At 43.5% G+C, this 19,801-nt stretch overlaps 3 protein-coding genes across 5 annotated transcripts in view; 2 read left to right on the top strand and 1 right to left on the bottom strand.

The window, feature by feature from the left end:
• The window catches only part of LOC134803285 (single-minded homolog 1), a 69,832-nt gene extending 61,865 nt beyond the window's left edge, over positions 1 to 7,967 (top strand). For 2 of the 3 annotated variants that reach the window (XM_063776055.1, XM_063776054.1), the window contains exons 7-9: positions 4,485 to 4,591; positions 5,401 to 5,548; positions 6,449 to 7,967. In XM_063776055.1, coding sequence (XP_063632125.1) covers positions 4,485 to 4,591; positions 5,401 to 5,548; positions 6,449 to 7,022 — 829 coding nt within the window. In that variant the 3' untranslated portion in view covers positions 7,023 to 7,967. The remainder of the gene's footprint in view (positions 1 to 4,484; positions 4,592 to 5,400; positions 5,549 to 6,448) is intronic. The other variant, XM_063776056.1, reaches the window with a different exon arrangement.
• A 3,438-nt stretch (positions 7,968 to 11,405) lies between these two features.
• The window catches only part of LOC134803419 (protein mahjong), a 58,985-nt gene continuing 50,589 nt past the window's right edge, over positions 11,406 to 19,801 (bottom strand). Inside the window, exons 32-34 of the mRNA XM_063776239.1 lie at positions 17,411 to 17,489; positions 12,022 to 12,134; positions 11,406 to 11,512 (exon numbers count right to left, since the gene is read on the bottom strand). Of these exons, the coding sequence (XP_063632309.1) occupies positions 11,435 to 11,512; positions 12,022 to 12,134; positions 17,411 to 17,489 (270 nt within the window). The 3' untranslated portion in view covers positions 11,406 to 11,434. The remainder of the gene's footprint in view (positions 11,513 to 12,021; positions 12,135 to 17,410; positions 17,490 to 19,801) is intronic.
• LOC134803378 (uncharacterized) lies at positions 12,688 to 16,485 on the top strand. The gene is made up of 2 exons (XM_063776191.1): positions 12,688 to 13,544; positions 16,355 to 16,485. The coding sequence occupies exons 1-2, from the start codon at positions 12,776 to 12,778 to the stop codon at positions 16,357 to 16,359; spliced, it is 774 nt and encodes a 257-aa protein (XP_063632261.1). The 5' UTR covers positions 12,688 to 12,775; the 3' UTR covers positions 16,360 to 16,485.

The raw sequence follows: 19,801 nt of genomic DNA, 5'->3' as shown, positions 1-19,801 counted from the left end.
AGTACAGATGTTATATACATACATGGACCCTAGAAAGGGTGTAGCAAAAATTGATGGTTCACAATTTCACAGTTTTGGTTATTATTACTACTGACTATGTCATTGTGTAAATTATTTGCTTTACTAACAGTATATTCCAAGATATAAGTAACCACCCACCGTGACCCCTGAATACAGCTTTTCGTATTTTCCAATCCGCCAACCTTACCAAACATACAAGCGGCCGCTAGTGATCAGGTTTCTTCATTTGTAGCCTGCCTCTTTCGCACTCATGAAATGTTCATATACGTAACTAGCTGTGCCCGCGGCTCCGCCCGCGTGGAATTCGGTCTGTGTCAGTAAGCGGCTAATTACTAATCCTAATTTCTCTCCGAGGCGGAACTTGAAGTAAAGTTGACAGATGGATATGCTAGAGGACTGCAGTCCAGATAAAATATTTTACAATTAGGTACCACTAAATAAAACTACACTCCAAAATCAATAGTTTTTTTCGCTCTTATTCAAATTTTACACGTGATTTAAACGCACGACAGAGTAGTAGATGTATATCGGACGATACAGTAAGGTATACGCGCGCGAGCGAAAGCGAAGCGGCCTGCCTGGCTAGAGCGCTACTCACTGTGGTCTTCTTCAGACTCCTGAGGAAGACCACGTGCCCCTTGTAACCTCAATGCGTTGCGAGACTTTCGCGAATGATTGGATTTTTTCTGGAAAGCATGGTTAATGCGTATTAAATGCGAGTACCAAATCGTTTGACTCCGCAAACGACCAGTGCCGTTTTGATGCCCTAAGCATTTGTAGACCATGGTGCCCCCTCTCCCTAGGGCCAAAATTGACAGTGCTGCAGCAGTAACGTTGCAACAGAGTAATGTTAAAAAACGCGAGCGAAGCGAGCGCGAAAATTTTTCGATATAAAAACGCAATTTGATAGACAGTTGTACATTTTTACTTTTAGTATGGAAATCAGTCACATCATTTTATCACGAAAATTGACAGTGCTGCAGCAGTAACGTTGCAACAGAGTAATGCTGCTACAGTAGCCATACCTTAGAAAGTAATTGAAAACGCGAGCGAAGCGAGCGCGAAAATTTTTCGATATAAAAACGCAATTTGATAGACAGTTGTACATTTTTACTTTTAGTGTGGAAATCAGTCACCTTATTTTATCACGAAAATTGACAGTGCTGCAGCAGTAACGTTGCAACAGAGTAATGCTGCTGCAGTCGCCATACCTTAGAAAGTGATTGAAAACGCGAGCGAAGTGAGCGCGAAAATATTTCGATATAAAAACGCAATTTGATAGACAGTTGTAATTTTTGACTTTTAGTATGGAAATCAGTCACATCATTTTATCACGAAAATTGACAGTGCTGCAGGAGTAACGTTGCAACAGAGTAATGCTGCTGCAGTCGCCATACCTTACAAAGTTATTGAAAACGCGAACGAAGCGAGCGCGAAAATTTTTCGATATAAAAACGCAATTTGATAGACAGTTGTACATTTCTACTTTTAGTATGGAAATCAGTGACATCATTTCATCACGAAAATTGACAGTGTTGCAGCAGTAACGTTGCAACAGAGTAATGCTGCTGCAGTCGCCATACCTCAGAAAGGTATTGAAACCGCGAGCGAAGCGAGGGCGAAAATTTTTCGATATAAAAACGCAATTTGATAGACAGTTGTACATTTTTACTTTTAGTATGGAAATCAGTCACATCATTTTATCACGAAAATTGACAGTGTTGCAGCAGTAACGTTGCAACAGAGTAATGCTGCTGCAGTCGCCATACCTTACAAAGTTATTGAAAACGCGAGCGAATTTAGCGCGAAAATTTTTCGATATAAAAACGCAATTTGATAGACAGTTGTACATTTTTACTTTTAGTATGGAAATCAGTCACATAATTTTATTACGAAAATTGACAGTGCTGCAGTAGTAACGTTGCAACAGAGTAGTGCTGCTACAGTAGCCATACCTTAGAAAGTAATTGAAAACGCGAGCGAAGCGAGCGCGAAAATTTTTCGATATAAAAACGCAATTTGATAGACAGTTGTACATTTTTACTTTTAGTGTGGAAATCAGTCACATTATTTTATCACGAAAATTGACAGTGCTGCAGCAGTAACGTTGCAACAGAGTAATGCTGCTGCAGTCGCCATACCTTAGAAAGTGATTGAAAACGCGAACGAAGCGAGCGCGAAAATCTTTCGATATAAAAACGCAATTTGACAGACAGTTGTAAATTTTTACTTTTAGTATGGAAATCAGTGACATCATTTCATCACGAAAATTGACAGTGTTGCAGCAGTAACGTTGCAACAGAGTAATGCTGCTGCAGTCGCTATACCTCAGAAAGGTATTGAAACCGCGAGCGAAGCGAGCGCGAAAATTTTTCGATATAAAAACGCAATTTGATAGACAGTTGTACATTTTTACTTTTAGTATGGAAATCAGTCACATCATTTTATCACGAAGATTTACAGTGCTGCAGCAGTAACGTTGCAACAGAGTAATGCTGCTGCAGTCAATGTTTTTTTTTTTTTTCAAAGTACCCACCTTGTATGAATATGGATTTGATATGGGTGCGATATAATTACGATTAGGTATAATTCATGATGGAGAAAATTAATAATTGTAAATAATTATGCAATTATACGCGTGTTGATAATTATGTGTGTTTTACCACTATGTAACTATGTAAACTCATTTTTAGTTTTCTTTATTAATTAATGTTTACTCAGTTCCCCAAAAGACTGTGCAATGAGGGGCAATTAATTTACTGTCGTTTAATTTTGTTGTATTATTAATTTATTAAATCAACATAATTATTCAATTATTTTTGTTGATATCCGTACCCCCTGTTCTAAACTTAGAGTTAATTTGGCAAAGTCTTTCCTCGGTAGCTTATTCATGTCACAACGTACTAAATTCAGCGCCATCTGTTAGTTTACCAGGGTACTCAATAGTGGTAGCACATATTTGAAAAAAGTTTGCCCCTCCTTCCTAAGTAGCGCCATAAGATTCAGGGGCAAACTTAAGTCAATCGACTGTTGTGACTACCCCCCCTTTTAGATGTTGAATTTTTATAGCCTATAACCTGGCCAGAGATTTTCTCGACAGATAAGTAAAGTTTTCATCAAAATCCGTTCAGCCGTTTTCACTTGATGCGCGTTCAAATAAACAGACAAACAGATAAACAGATAAACAGACAAACAGACAAAAATTCTTAAAACTTTTGGAACGTGTTCTGTTATCGATTCTAAGTATCCCCAGCCAACTTTTTTTCAAATATCTTCCATGTACAGACTTTCGACCGTCTTCAGCTTTATTATATGTATAGATAGATAGATAGATTCCCTATTGCACATTCCAATAGGGTATTTGACTACTAGTCAAATCAGTTTCTATTTTTGTACTGTCAAAACGATTTTGATACTATGGAATTTATATGAATCACTAGCATATGTGACGTTTAATCAAATCACCTACTCTTTATAGTTTTATACGGGTTTTAAAATAGAAATTGTGTCTAAAAATAACTGATGTCTACGTTTCTCTATTAATTCACATACGATGTAAAATAATTTCTTTAAGAAACAGTCAAATACGCTATTATCTTTAAGCGTAAAGTGTCATTTTACAAATCTGCAGTGGAAAACGATGACTAGCTTTCTATTGCTCGTAGCAAACCGCGTAGGTATTAGGTATACCCGTATTATGGGTACGTACGTATACTACTTAAGTATTTCACCGCCCTCCTGATTCTCCTGAACCGCTTATTTTACAGATTTTTCGCTTAAAAGCAACAATAGAGGCATCAAAAGATCGTTAACAAGCGGTGATTAAAGAACAATACAACCCCTCAGCCCTCGACCGGAAAAACTGTTGACAGAGCTTCCGCCAATTAAACCCCATATTGCAACCCCGGGCCGGGGGTAGCAACCCCTGACTCTTGTGAGTTGGGTGATCGCGCGGAAGAGATGTGTGATTGTTTTTCAATTGAATTGAATTCGATAGCAATTTAGATTTTTATTCCACCAAATGCTTAGTGGGTCATTGCAAATACAGATTTTTTTATATAAACTATGATTACGTTAACAATAATACACATAATTAAAGAACATGCACAAATACAGTCAGCAGCAATATTTGTTAAGCGGGCGAGGTGTTCAAAATGATCTTGACACGACTTTATTGTTAAGAGAATAAGAGCGCGTCAAGGTAATTTCGAAAACCTCGCCCGCTTAGCAACTTTTTCTGCTGACTGTACCTACTAAATGTATTTTTTAATTTAAAGAATGATAAAATTTAAATAAATACTAATTTCTCTTCCCTATTAACTCACTGTTAATAGTTCTATTCTTAAAAAAAATTGTTATGTATAAAGTGGTTATGACTGCTACTCGTCACTAGATGGCGTTGGTAGTTCTACACTTACCCAATCTTTACATCCGATATCAAGTTTGCTGTTGTTTGTATACAGGGTGGCGTCGCTGACGGGCTACGAGCCGCAGGATCTGATCGAGAAGACGCTGTACCACTATATCCACGGCACGGACGTGCTGCACATGCGGTACTCGCACTGCACATGTAAGTACTTCCCACCTAATAAGAGCGTTTTCACATTCTCCGATCCGATATGATGTCGGAAGGAAGTAAAATGTAAGAAATATGTGTTTCTCTGTATTTATTTATACATTTAATAAATAATTATTACTAAAAAACTATAGACAACACAAAAAAGGCGGACTTAATGCCAATAGCACTCTCCTGCAGCTGTTTTTGTCATAGCCGCCTACCGACATCCGATATCGGAAAGGCGCTTTTGATAAAAATAGCCATGTCGCAGCCCCCGTCAGCTGTCGGCCCCGCGCCCTGACTTCGTGGATGTAGAATCCTACATCCGATATCGGATGTGAAAATGCTCTTAAGTCTAAGGCTGATTTGTGAAAAGTGTGATAATTTTTTCGACAGCACATGTAGGATTATTCATTGTAAGGTGAAATCCAAGGGACTGGTGTTGGAAACAGCACCACTTTTCAGCCTGGCAAGTTTCTTCAACCTTAGGACCACCACTACAAGGATCAGAACTCAAACTGTGGTTTAATAAATATGCATGGGTACGACACAGTTCTAGAGCTTCTGGTGGCTAGTCTTTTCGTCTCAAAGCAAGTGTAATATTTTTTACACCACTATACATCTACCTATTCGTGTCTTTATGTAACCCAACGTTTCCTTAGCTATCCCTTTCCGCGGCGTTTTTCAATCCTACCCTTTAACATGCATCTTTTGTGTCTGAGCTGGTTGAAAATACATAAATAAGTTACCTTTAATCTTTAGAAGCTTTAGAGATTGGCTTATAATATTTTCTTGCTATAACATTACATTTCTGTCCACAGTATTAACGAAGGGCCAAGTAACTTCCCGCTACTACCGGTTCCTGACGAAGGCGGGCGGCTGGGTGTGGATGCAGAGCTACGCGACCATAGTGCACAACAGCCGCTCTTCCCGGCCACACTGTATAGTCTCCGTCAACTATGTGCTCAGGTAACTACAGCTACCAGACTACTGTACGGGCTACTACCGGTTTCTGACGAAGGCGGGCGGCTGGGTGTGGATGCAGAGCTACGCGACCATAGTGCACAACAGCCGCTCTTCCCGGCTACACTGTATAGTCTCCGTCAACTATGTGCTCAGGTAACTACCTACAGCTACCAGACTACTGTAGGGGCTACTACCGGTCCCTGACGAAGGCGGGCGGCTGGGTGTGGATGCAGAGCTACGCGACCATAGTGCACAACAGCCGCTCTTCCCGGCTACACTGTATAGTCTCCGTCAACTATGTGCTCAGGTAACTATACAGCTACCAGACTACTGTAGGGGCTACTACCGGTTCCTGACGAAGGCGGGCGGCTGGGTGTGGATGCAGAGCTACGCGACCATAGTGCACAACAGCCGCTCTTCCCGGCTACACTGTATAGTCTCCGTCAACTATGTGCTCAGGTAACTATACAGCTACCAGACTAGCCAGTGACTATGTGTGTGTATATAAGTCTATAGTCACTGTAACCCAACTTTAGTCACAGTAGGGGCAACTTTTCTTTTTACGTTGGGATAATGCGTTTACGCATACCACCTGGTCCGGGGGAACCAGGGGCGATGACGGACTAACCAGTGGAGGACTACCGTCTAAAAACACCAACGAGTGCCGACTCCGCCTTAGATGGGGTGCCGCAGGGTCGCTATCAGCATTCGACCGCGTGCGCCCCGGCGGGAAACAGTAGGGGTAACTACCTGACGAAGACGGGAGGCTGACATTTTTTTGGAAAATTTTGAAAATGGCGGCGCCATGGGTACTTGTGTGGTCTACCTACAGCTCACGGAGCCACTAGTTAGATTACCCTGCGACAGCGTCTGCAAATTGTCTAACAGAACCATTCATTTCAGCGACATCGAGGAGAAGCACCTGATCCTGAACCTGGAGCAGGGCCCGCCCAAGCTGCACGCGGAGGCCCCCGCGCACCCCGCGCCCCCCACCCCCTCCCCCCACGTCCTCCGGCCAGACAAGCTCAACCACGTGCAACTAGAAAACGAGTTCAACGGGGATTCAAGTACAGGATACCAGTACTCTGAGTACTTACCTGTGTTACCTCCGTACGAGGAAGAGTATCATCAGAATGGTACGTACCATGAACTGTTCTACAACGAAAACTATACAGAACCAGAGGTTACACCGAATTATATGCTCCCACAAAACCAGCGACCGTATTCAGCCAGTTCCTCATCATGCTCCTCAATGGAGAGTTCAACAGAAGTCGCGAATCAGCAATATAACTACACGAATTTAATATCGTTCTACCCGAATCAGCCGCAAAATGGCCGACCGCTTGACAATTTTGGCGGGAACTTTAGCAAGATGGCGGCGAACCCTGCTGTCACCGAAGGTTATACGTCTGTCATCGTTGACAACACACAACAGTTTCACCATCATGGTGGAGGAGTGAATGAGTTTGTGCACTGATGACGCGAAGATTAGTTTTGAGGTTATAAAATTTGAGGTAGATACCAAGCTAGCTGTATAGCATTGGCAAAGTGAAGTAATGTCATCATGACACTCTCACACTTTGTTCTGTTCAAGTTAGTGCAATAGAGTTGGCTAAAATGGACTCTAAGCACGAATTATTGAGATTTTTGAGGCTATGTGTCGAAAGATGACGATTGTACCTACAGACTTACAAACTTGCCAAATTGTATTTTTCTTAGTTTGCTTATATTGATTTAGGAAGAAATGTAGAAATCACTAAATTTAAAAGTACTACGATTTTTTTATTTGGATACAGTTACTATCTACTGTATCCAAATACCTTTTCCAAAGGAAATATCGGTTGTGGAACTGAAAATATAGGTTACAAATATAATGTATTGTAGGTATGTGCGAAAATGTAGCTTTATTGTATCGCATTATATTTTAAAATATATCTTTTATCTTGCCTGATTGTTGTAACGTATAAGTGAAATGTAAATAGTGTTGTAAATAGATTTTAGGTTAAATAATAATATAAGCCATATATTTATAGAAATAAAATACATATAATATAATTAGATCTGAATAGAAAATACAATAAAAGAGCGAACAAACGCGTCATAACTAGTTACCTATTTCTTTGAAGAGAAAGTAGAGAATTCTAATTTAACAAATTGTTACGCTTTTGTACTGGTTTTGTTATTTCACGATCGTCTTGGTGATTAGTGTACTTTCACTTTATTTCGCATGCACCAATCGGCATGAGCCATCTTCAAGGTATCAAAATAATTTTTCAATACCGTAAGAAGTTGTTCATTTGAATAGGGTTAAAGCTTTTATAAGAGTCTGGCAGGAATTGCCGACTTTAAATCCGTAAACAGCGACTGGTATGTTAAATGTAAAGGGGCCCACAGGTTACCAGTTCGCCGGTCGATATCAGCCTGTCAGTTGTTCGCAACTGTCACCATTTGCGATTAGATGATTATTAAATAAGTAAAACCAAAAGTGATGTTTGGAAGGTTTGCGCTCACAGCTTGTAAGAATACAGCTCTAGGCCATAAGACATCAAACTAATACGCGGTGTTTCTCATATATATTCGCTAACATGGCATTAAGCAATCCATAAGAAATAGTGGTACCTACAAATCTGTATTTCGTAGAAAATCCAAAATAAATGGAAGAACTCCAGGCTATAACTGAGCCTATAACGTTCTGCTGTGGTATCTTGAGCGCAGCGAGACACGACACTGCTTTTTACTCTTGATATGAGAGAAATTACCGCTCACAATAATACTTATATGGGTATCGTGGATTTACTGAGGAATGAGGATCACGGTCAAACTAAGCATAGACAATAATAGTGTATTTATCGTAGTGTACATGTACATACATAACCCTAGACCGTAGACAATTTCCGGAGCTTTGTATTGGTATAAAAAAATTATATATCGTCAATTGACAAAATATAAAATTGTACAGTCAAGTTTAAAAATATGGGTGTAGACAGCTTACTCAAAAATATGTCCCATAGTTCTTAATTCACTGACATAAGAGCTATGGGACATATTTTTGAGATGATTTGTGCACCCATATCTTTACACTTGATTGTACATGTAAAGACAGACGTTTCACAGAAACTGATGCCACCGAATGTTTTCTCGTAGACAACTTTTGATCGCGATGTGACAACATATCCAACAATACACACACTGGAAGGTAGTTAGGCGGTTTGATAGCGTACGCCAAATGTGGTTTAATAAAAATCTCATGTCAGTATCTGTGAATCAGAATCAATGTATTACTTGGTATTACTATATAATGTTATCATTACCATAGAGAAAAAAATACAAGTGCTCACTCCATAAATCAGTTTTGATACTAAAACGACTATTATTTTCGTAATCGACATCTAGCATCGAGTAGCGGAATTGAGTCGCTTAACTTCAAACTCGGGTAAATCCATCTGTCAGATTATGCGATTTTGGTATTAAGAAAAGGAAATAGGGTAGATATTTGCTGAGAGGGTCGAATGGATTTACCCGAGTTCGAAGTTAAGCGACACAATTATCAGTACCGCTACTTGATACTAGATGTCTCTAGTGTCGCGACTCACGGAAATTGTATTGAGCAACAATTTACAACTAATATTAAAAGCAGGAGTTGAAAATAGAGTTCCGGTACTAAAACTGATGTATGGATTGAGCACTCTATGTATTTTTTTCTCTATGTCATTACGTAGCACGATACTTGCGTTGGGTGAATAGAACAAGTGCCATGTTGAGGCGAGTCTCCTAGTCGGTAACAGTTACTTTTATACATGATTTCTCGTCACTATGCCTGCCAACAAAACACTTCTACTATCCATGTTTTTCTAAAAAATGTATATAACAATCCTTTCAAAAACCAATTAATTTGGCCAAGAACTTATACTAAGACTTTTAGAAAAGCATGGAGCGGATGGGATGGACGGTTGATCCGTATAAATAAATAACGAAAAAGAAAATTTACTTTTTGTTTTCAATAAAAACTGTACATTTAAATATTGTATCAAAATGTAGTTTCTAAGATTTTTATAGAACTCTGTGTAAACAGTTGCTACTTATTTTATTTTTCTTATTTAAGTAGGCATACAGTCAGCAGCAATAGTTGCTAAGCGGGCGAGGTGTTCAAAATGATCTTAACATAACTTCATTGTTAAGAGAATAAGAGCGCGTCAAGGAAATTTTGAACACCACGCCCGCTTAGCGACTTCTGCTGCTGACTACCTAAATGTATTTACGTAGGTATTTCGGCGAGTAACGAACAAACAAATTGTGATATACCAAACATATTATTTATGATACGGAATAATAATAAAGTGCATTAAATGAACATAATACAATAACAAACGTGTTTAATTCCGAATTCCTGATGAAGCAAAAACATCAACATTATGGAGGTCAAGGTGATGTGGTTAGAGTTAGACCAAGAAAAGTCTGCAGCGATTTTGATAGCCCACGCAGTTCTCGAGTGGCGACCACGTACAAGGTGGACTGATGACCTGGTAAAGGTCGCGGGAGTCCGCTGGAAGCGGGTGGCGCAGGACCGGTCATTGTGGCATCTTTAGGGGAGGCCTATGTCCAGCAGTGGACGCCCTCTGGCTGATATGATGATGATGATGAATTTCATAGAAGTTTGACGTTTAAAATAACATTTGCACTGCGTGGGCTATCAAAATCGCTGCAGACTTTTCTTGGTCTAACTCTACAACTCCTCTACAAAACACTGATTTAAACTTTCACGATTTTACACATTATTAAATTATACAACGATACTTAATCGCGTATTTAAATACTAAGAATTACCTCCGACGTTTCGAGAACAGCGTTGTCTCCGAGAAGACTGGCTAAAGTTGACATCAACATCTCCTAGTCCAGTCTCTAGTCGTTCGTACAATTTAATAACTCATCTACATCTTAGCGTTTTCACATGTTGCATTATAAAGAGCCCATGGTCCGCTTTGGCAACCTAATCCCAAGAATTGCCGGAGGTAATAAAGCCAAAGCCATCTGAACTTCCAACGCAGACAATAGAATGGGATTAGTCCGTTTTCTTCACGATATTTTCCTTCAATGATAAGCGATTGGTAATCATTATGTAAAAATTCTAAGAACATCTTAAAGACATGAAGCCATCTATTGTCGAGTAGTGAAAACATACGGAAAAATGTTTAAGCTTACATTAAAAGTGCCATCTGTTGACGAGTAGTCGTAGTATTGTAACAAACGTAGAACAGTAGTTCATCAAGAGGGCTCTCATATCAAATTGTATTAAACCCGGTCATCCGGTGTAAACATTAATGAACAACAGAGGGCGTTATAAAAACGAAGTCTCATTTTAGCTGTTTTAGCGTCGTAACTTTGGTCGTAACGCAATCGTAGCCTCGTCTGTTAGTTCTTCACGCTTAAACCGCTGAAGCGATTAAGATAAAATTTGGTATAGAGATAGTTTGAGCCCGAGGGAGGAGATAGGATAGTTTTTATCAATCATCATTATACGCTTAAGCTTTGTAGCGAACTGACAACAGTTTGTGGCTTGTGGTAAGAAAAGGGGCAGCGCAGGAGCCGTCAGATTTTAGGCGCGAGGCGTAAATATGAAATGTATGCTTCCAATGTAGCCCACAATATGGCAGAACCTATGCACAAGAAAACGGTCGAGAACGATAGATGGCATCACTTGCTTTGGCAATGTACATGTTTATGTTTCCGATTCAAGATGGCAGACCCTCCAACGCACACGGGCCCTTTGACAGTAGCATCATCAAGCATCATAGATATATGTAATTCCGTACACTCTATTCTCTTTGATGGTAGGGAAAAGGGTAGTAAATGAAAGGCGTCAGGCAGTAATGTGAACACGTGTATTGTTTGCTAGTCAAGCTCGAACTGGATGATGTCGTCGAGGCGCACGTCGTCGTCGTCGCTGTCGCTGCTGCCGCCATCTGCCGGCTGGAAACGTGAGTCAGTTAGTAAAGAGAAGAGATGAAGCCTGTAGCGCCATCTAGCGGCGAGTAGCTGAGGCTAATGGTTTAATGTAAAAATGAGTCGCTTAATTTCAAACTCGGGTAAATCCATCTGTCAGATTCTGCGATTTTGGTAGTAAAAAAAGGTAATACGGTAGATATTTGCTGAGGGTCGAATAGATTTACCCGAGTTTGAAGTTAAGCGACACAATGCAATACAATCGTATTTTTCACGGAAACGTGCGAACGTGTCTTGCTATTTCAGTCAGTCTCGGTACAAAAAGTACTGATGTTGACTGAAGTAGCATGAGAAACACGAACGTTTTCGAGAAAATACGATGGAAAACATATATGCACTATATCTGTTTAATGTCCATGTTAAGTTTCATGTAAATTCAGCATTTCGTTTTAAAACGAGAGCGTAACTTCGATTGTATGGGAGCGGCATATTGTTGACTGGTTCTAGTGACCTTTAAAGTAACACAGCGTACTCACCCGTCTCCGGCGCTGGCGGCGGCGTCGCCGCGGGCGGTCGTTGTCGTCGTGGCTGCTCTCGCCGGAGCTGCCGCCAGCTAATTCCATCACAGCGTTGCGGAGCAGGTTGGAAGCTGGATACATTACATATTATGAGAAAAATCGTCAGTAGTAACCATACAGAAATAGGTAAATAGAGAGCTAACTCCATACATCAGTTATCTTACCAAAACGCGGGTTATTTTCGTAGTCGACATCTAGCGTCAAGTAGTGGATTTACCAGTACTGCTATTTGACAATAGATGTCGCGACTAACGAAAAGTCTAATGCTCAACAATTTTCAGCTAATATAATATTATAACCGGATTAACCGGAACTCTATTTTCCACTCCTTCTGCTTGTAATATTAGTTGTAAATTGTTTTAGCAATAAATTTTTCTTCAGTCGCGACACTCGTGACATCTGGTGTCAAGTAGCGGTACTGATAAATCCGGTACTTGACGCTAGATGTCGACTACGAAATAACCCGCGTTTTGGTAAGAAAACCGATGTATGGAATGAGCAGTCTATGCTTATACTTATATCTCTTTCTAATAACCTGTGTACGGAAAGAAATAGCAAAGGTGTTATGTATGTGTGCGTGAGCGCACCACCCCGCGTCCATTACTACGTACGTACATGTGCAATAAAGCAGTGTGTCTATAGCCATCGGTTGTTTCACTCGTGCCCTTCCCAAATACAACATTGGCGGCGATCTACCTACGCGAAAATAAAAATGTCTACCAGTGCGCATTTCGGAATTTTGCCTACTTTTGATCACCATTCGCAGACATGGAAAACGTTTAAATCACGCTTATTGCAATGGTTTGTGGCAAATAAAATAAATGCGACGTCAGACGCGGGAGGCGAACAAAGGCGAGCGATATTACTTAGCACACTCATTGACGGTACTTACAAACTCGCAGCGGACTTAGCGTTGCCCAAGAAGATTGAAGAAGTGCCGTACGAAGATGTATTAAAATTGTTGGAAAACCACTTTGTTCCAAAGGTGTTTGGGTTTAGTGAACGGTACAAATTCTATTCGGCCGTTCAACAAAACGGAGAGACGCATACCCAATGGGCGGCAAGGCTACGTGGTTTGTCAGCGGATTGCGACTTCACAAACGTAGAGGAAGTTCTTCGCGACAGATTTATGATGGGCATGCTGCCGGGACGGGAGCGGGACAAGGTTTTCACGCAGGACCTCAAGGAGCTGACGCTTACCAAGGCGGTGGAGTTGGCTAACGCGGTGCGCTGCGCGCGGGAGGTGTCGGCGGGTGCGGGACAAACGGCCTCGACGAGCGACCAGCTGTTCAAGATCACCAGCGAGACCAAGGATTCGGCCCGTGAAAAATGTGCGGTGTGCGGTTATTCAAACCATAAGACGGCCGAATGTCGTTTTTCTAATTATCGATGCAAGAAATGCCGCGGTAAAGGCCATTTAAAAAAAATGTGCAAATCAGTAAAGTGCATTATGGCGAATGACGTGAGCGAGGGAGACGACGGTAAGTTGTTTAATATTCGTTCCATAAAGGGGGAACCCATGTTAGAATGGGTGACCGTACAAGGCGTGCCGTTACAGTTTGAAATTGATAGCGGGGCAGCGGTCACGGCGATGTCGCCGCGGCTATTCAACAAGCATTTCTCTAAAGTGACGGTTTGCGCGCCTAAGAAAAATCTGGCGTCATATAACGGCGGTAACCTGGCCTCCATAGGTATGGCGCCAATGTCCATAGAATACGCGGGACGCACACAGCTGATTGATGTTTACATTATTCGCAATGGTGGCCCGCCGATTTTAGGTCGAGATTTCATTTCAGCATTTAACTTAGAAATGACAACACCAGTTAATTACTGTACGCAAAAACGGGATAAACTGGAAATATTGCAAAGTAATTATCCGGCAGTGTTTTCAGATGATTTAGGCCTATTTAATAAGTACAAAGTCGGGTTGCAGCTTAAACCAGACGCGAAACCGGTTTTTTTCAAGGCGCGACCGTTAGCATTTGCTCTAAAGGGAAAAGTAGACAAAGAAATAGACCGCTTAGTAAGTCTAGGTGTATTAAAGCCTGTTGAGTATTCGGAATACGCATCTCCAATAGTTCCGGTGTTAAAAAATAATGGCACCATGCGTATTTGTGCAGATTACTCGGTCAGCATTAATAAGCAGCTGTGTGTGGAACAATATCCATTACCCACAATTAAAGAGCTGTTCACTAAATTACACGGAGGACAAACGTTCTCAAAGCTAGATTTATCTTCCGCGTACACTCAGCTTGAGTTAAAGCCGGAGTCCCAGCATCTTACCTGCATAAATACGCATCGTGGTTTATTTTTCTACACACGCTTAGTTTTTGGGTTGGCTAGTGCCCCGGCTATATTTCAGCGCGCGATTGATAATTTGCTTAGTGGTATGGAAGGAGTACTGTGTTTACTGGACGATATATTAATAACCGGTAAAGACGACACGGAACATTTGCAAAGATTAAACGCAGTTTTAAAAAGATTGGAAAACGCAGGGTTAACTTTGCAAAAAGAAAAATGCGTATTTTTTCAGGAGCAAGTGCAATACTTAGGTTATATAATAGATAAAAACGGGCTTCACAAATCACCCGACAAGGTGAAAGCAATCCTGGAAGCGCCTGTACCGACCAATGTAAATAAATTACAATCATTTTTAGGTTTAGTAAATTACTACCGTAATTTTGTGCAAGGGGCATCCATGATACTTTCACCGTTGTATGATTTGTTGAAGAAAGGGGTTAAGTGGTGTTGGAGAGAGGAGCATGACCAAGCATTTGAAAAAATAAAAAAAAGCCTGGCCTCGGAACAATTTTTAGCCCATTTTGACCCAAATGCTAATCTAGTTTTGACCGTTGACGCATCACCTCACGGCCTTGGTGCCATTTTGAGTCAAATACAGCCAGATAACAGTGAAAGGCCTATTTCATTCGCTTCGCGTACGCTTAACGCGGCAGAAAAAAATTATTCGCAACTTCAAAAAGAAGCCACGGCAATCGTGTTCGCAGTTAAACGCTACCATCAGTATTTATTTGGGAGGTCGGTGCCCTTTACTTTACGTACCGATCATAAACCTCTAATCTCCATTTTCGGGCCGTATAAGGGCATTCCCGAAGTTACGGCTAATCGGTTGCAAAGGTATGCAATTTTTTTAAGCGCATATAATTATAAAATTGAGTATATCCGGAGTGCCATGAATAGTGCAGATTATCTGTCTCGAGCTTGTTTACCTGACAACGGCGATAACAGCGAAGGGCCACAGCGGGTGCGCGCGCGCGGGGAGGGACTAGACCCGTTCATAGCAGATGATCGTGCGTCATACATCAATTTTGTTATCGAAGGATGCTTACCGTTAACTACAGACGAGTTGCGTAATCAAACAAAGGCTGACCCAGATTTAAGTAAGGTGATAGGTTACGTTTGTAAAGGCTGGCCTAAGAAAATTAACGACGATAAGTTAAAACCCTATTTCCAATGTAGATTGCAGTTATCATATGAAAACGGCTGTTTGATGAGAGGCCATAAGGTCGTAATTCCTGCGACTTTGCAGTCACGCGCGTTATCAGAGTTACATAATTCTCACTTAGGAATAGTAAAAACCAAAGCGGAGGCTCGGTCCAAATTTTGGTTTCCTAAGATCGACGAAAAGATTGAACAAATGATAGGTTCTTGTGAAACTTGTATTAAGTTGAGGCCGGCACCCAGTCGTGCACCTTTAGCTCCTTGGAAATTCCCTACGGATCCTTTTACGAGGATCCATTTAGATTTTTTGGGGCCAATTAATGGCAACACCTACCTAGTGATCGTAGATGCTCATAGTAAATGGGTTGAGGTCTATAATATGAAAAACGGCACTAACACGTCGGCGGTGTGCGAAAAGTTGTACGAGTTCATGGCTAGGTTCGGGTTACCGCAAGTGATAGGTAGTGACAACGGGTGCGCATTTACGTCACAAGAGTTTAAGGATTTTTGTTTGTTGAACGGCATAACACCGGTGACGTCACCGGCGTACCACCCGGCTAGCAATGGGCAGGCAGAGAGCTCCGTGAAAATAGTCAAAAAGGGAATTAAATCCTGTTTAATAAATAGTCGAAATATTAAAGATTGTAATAATAAGTTACAAAAATTTCTTTTTGACTACAGGAATTCAATACATTCCACGACGGGGCACTCGCCTGCTCAATTAGTTTTCGGCCGCAAACTTCGGACACGCCTAGATTTACTTAACCCTTCGACTGCGTCCACCTCGCACACGTCATTGGATAATTATGTAAAAAATCAACAGTGTTTACAGAGTAAGGCGTATAGTGGTAAAAATAAACAAGAATTTAATATAGGCGATAAAGTTTTATATAAAAAAAACTTTAATACTAATAAGTTTACATGGTGTAAGGGTATAATTTTGGAAAAGTTGGGAAAAGTGGTATATTTAGTAAAAGATTGTGAGCATTTAGATAAGCATAAAAAACATAAAGATCAATTAATGTTATACAAGGGAAAAGAGGACGGTTCGTTTCTAGATGACATCTCTCTAGAAGATTTATTCTCATCAGAACAAAACATTTCCTCGACGGGTACTACTACCGGCAGCGAAGTGCAAAATAGTGAGGGAGGAGAAGGCGGTCAAATAGCCGATCGAAGCCCAGAAGGCGCCGAATTAACAGATCCTATGCCGCCGCCCGACGACGACCCACAGGAACGGTTCGAGGACGCCGAGTCGGACGACACCCCAGTAGAAGGGCCAGATGATCCAAGTGTACCCAACCCGGCTACCACTGTCGGCCAGGACAGAGTCAAACGAAACCGTCCCAAAGTTAATTATAAACCCTATTTTAAGTAATCTTTGTATTTAGTCTAGTTGTAAACTATGGGGAGGATTGTTATGTATGTGTGCGTGAGCGCACCACCCCGCGTCCATTACTACGTACGTACATGTGCAATAAAGCAGTGTGTCTATAGCCATCGGTTGTTTCACTCGTGCCCTTCCCAAATACAACAAAAGGTATTGTATTAATGAGCTGACCTTTTGACGACCGGTCTGGCCTAGTGGGTAGTGACTAGTGACTCTGCCTGTGAAGCCGATGGTCCTGGGTTCGAATCCCAGTAAGGGCATTTATTTGTGTGATGACACAGATTTGTGTGATGACAGAGATATTTTATAGCCATCAACGGGACCTCATAAACACACAAGCGGCGCAACAAGCATCTACAACAGATGATGTGGCCAATGATGATGATGAAATTGTTGTCTGAGTACCCACAACACAAGCCTTCTTGAGCTTACTGTGGGACTTAGTCGATCTGTGTAAGAATGTCCTATAATATTTTATATTTTATGTTATTTATTGACCTTCGTCGTCGCCGGAGCCGGAGTCGGAGTTGTCGTCGTTCTCGGAGCCGCCCGCCATCTCCTCCTCCTCCTCCTCCTCCTGCACACACAACATCATTATTGTTCATTTCCATCACTGTTACTTCCGCCACAATTTGCACAAAATCAATATCACATAGTCTGTGCGGAAAGAGAAGAGTCGTTCATTCCACGACTCTTCCGCACAGACTTCACCAAGGTACTTCTTAGGTGTTTGAGCAATACGCATCATGTATCTGGTCGATGTGGCCATGTTCACGCCGCCGGTCGTTCTCGGCGCTACACTCACCGCATCATCGTCGTGGTCCCTCTTGCGGCCCACGTCGTATATCTTGACGGCCGACTCCTGCATCTGGTCGAAGTCGCCCATGTTCTCGACCACGCTGATCTGCGTGCCCCACCGGTTCACGCCGCCGGTCGTTCTCGGCGCTACACTCACCGCATCATCGTCGTGGTCTCTCTTGCGGCCCACGTCGTATATCTTGACGGCCGACTCCTGCATCTGGTCGAAGTCGCCCATGTTCTCGACCACGCTGATCTGCGTGCCCCACCGGTTCACGCCGCCGGTCGTTCTCGGCGCTACACTCACCGCATCATCGTCGTGGTCCCTCTTGCGGCCCACGTCGTATATCTTGACGGCCGACTCCTGCATCTGGTCAAAGTCGCCCATGTTCTCGACCACGCTGATCTGCGTGCCCCACCGGTTCACGCCGCCGGTCGTTCTCGGCGCTACACTCACCGCATCATCGTCGTGGTCCCTCTTGCGGCCCACGTCGTATATCTTGACGGCCGACTCCTGCATCTGGTCAAAGTCGCCCATGTTCTCGACCACGCTGATCTGCGTGCCCCACCGGTTCACGCCGCCGGTCGTTCTCGGCGCTACACTCACCGCATCATCGTCGTGGTCCCTCTTGCGGCCCACGTCGTATATCTTGACGGCCGACTCCTGCATCTGGTCAAAGTCGCCCATGTTCTCGACCACGCTGATCTGCGTGCCCCACCGGTTCACGCCGCCGGTCGTTCTCGGCGCTACACTCACCGCATCATCGTCGTGGTCCCTCTTGCGGCCCACGTCGTATATCTTGACGGCCGACTCCTGCATCTGGTCGAAGTCGCCCATGTTCTCGACCACGCTGATCTGCGTGCCCCACCGGTTCACGCCGCCGGTCGTTCTCGGCGCTACACTCACCGCATCATCGTCGTGGTCCCTCTTGCGGCCCACGTCGTATATCTTGACGGCCGACTCCTGCATCTGGTCAAAGTCGCCCATGTTCTCGACCACGCTGATCTGCGTGCCCCACCGGTTCACGCCGCCGGTCGTTCTCGGCGCTACACTCACCGCATCATCGTCGTGGTCCCTCTTGCGGCCCACGTCGTATATCTTGACGGCCGACTCCTGCATCTGGTCAAAGTCGCCCATGTTCTCGACCACGCTGATCTGCGTGCCCCACCGGTTCACGCCGCCGGTCGTTCTCGGCGCTACACTCACCGCATCATCGTCGTGGTCCCTCTTGCGGCCCACGTCGTATATCTTGACGGCCGACTCCTGCATCTGGTCGAAGTCGCCCATGTTCTCGACCACGCTGATCTGCGTGCCCCACCGGTTCACGCCGCCGGTCGTTCTCGGCGCTACACTCACCGCGTCATCGTCGTGGTCCCTCTTGCGGCCCACGTCGTATATCTTGACGGCCGACTCCTGCATCTGGTCGAAGTCGCCCATGTTCTCGACCACGCTGATCTGCGTGCCCCACCGGTTTACGCCGCCGGTCGTTCTCGGCGCTACACTCACCGCATCATCGTCGTGGTCCCTCTTGCGGCCCACGTCGTATATCTTGACGGCCGACTCCTGCATCTGGTCGAAGTCGCCCATGTTCTCGACCACGCTGATCTGCGTGCCCCACCGGTTCACGCCGCCGGTCGTTCTCGGCGCTACACTCACCGCGTCATCGTCGTGGTCCCTCTTGCGGCCCACGTCGTATATCTTGACGGCCGACTCCTGCATCTGGTCGAAGTCGCCCATGTTCTCGACCACGCTGATCTGCGTGCCCCACCGGTTCACGCCGCCGGTCGTTCTCGGCGCTACACTCACCGCGTCATCGTCGTGGTCCCTCTTGCGGCCCACGTCGTATATCTTGACGGCCGACTCCTGCATCTGGTCAAAGTCGCCCATGTTCTCGACCACGCTGATCTGCGTGCCCCACCGGTTCACGCCGCCGGTCGTTCTCGGCGCTACACTCACCGCATCATCGTCGTGGTCCCTCTTGCGGCCCACGTCGTATATCTTGACGGCCGACTCCTGCATCTGGTCAAAGTCGCCCATGTTCTCGACCACGCTGATCTGCGTGCCCCACCGGTTCACGCCGCCGGTCGTTC

This window comes from Cydia splendana, chromosome 26, assembly GCF_910591565.1.
Source record: "Cydia splendana chromosome 26, ilCydSple1.2, whole genome shotgun sequence".
NCBI classification, from domain to species: Eukaryota; Metazoa; Arthropoda; class Insecta; order Lepidoptera; family Tortricidae; genus Cydia; species Cydia splendana.
The sequence above is the reverse complement of the archived record's forward strand: the minus strand, read 5'-3'. Positions and strand labels throughout refer to the sequence as shown.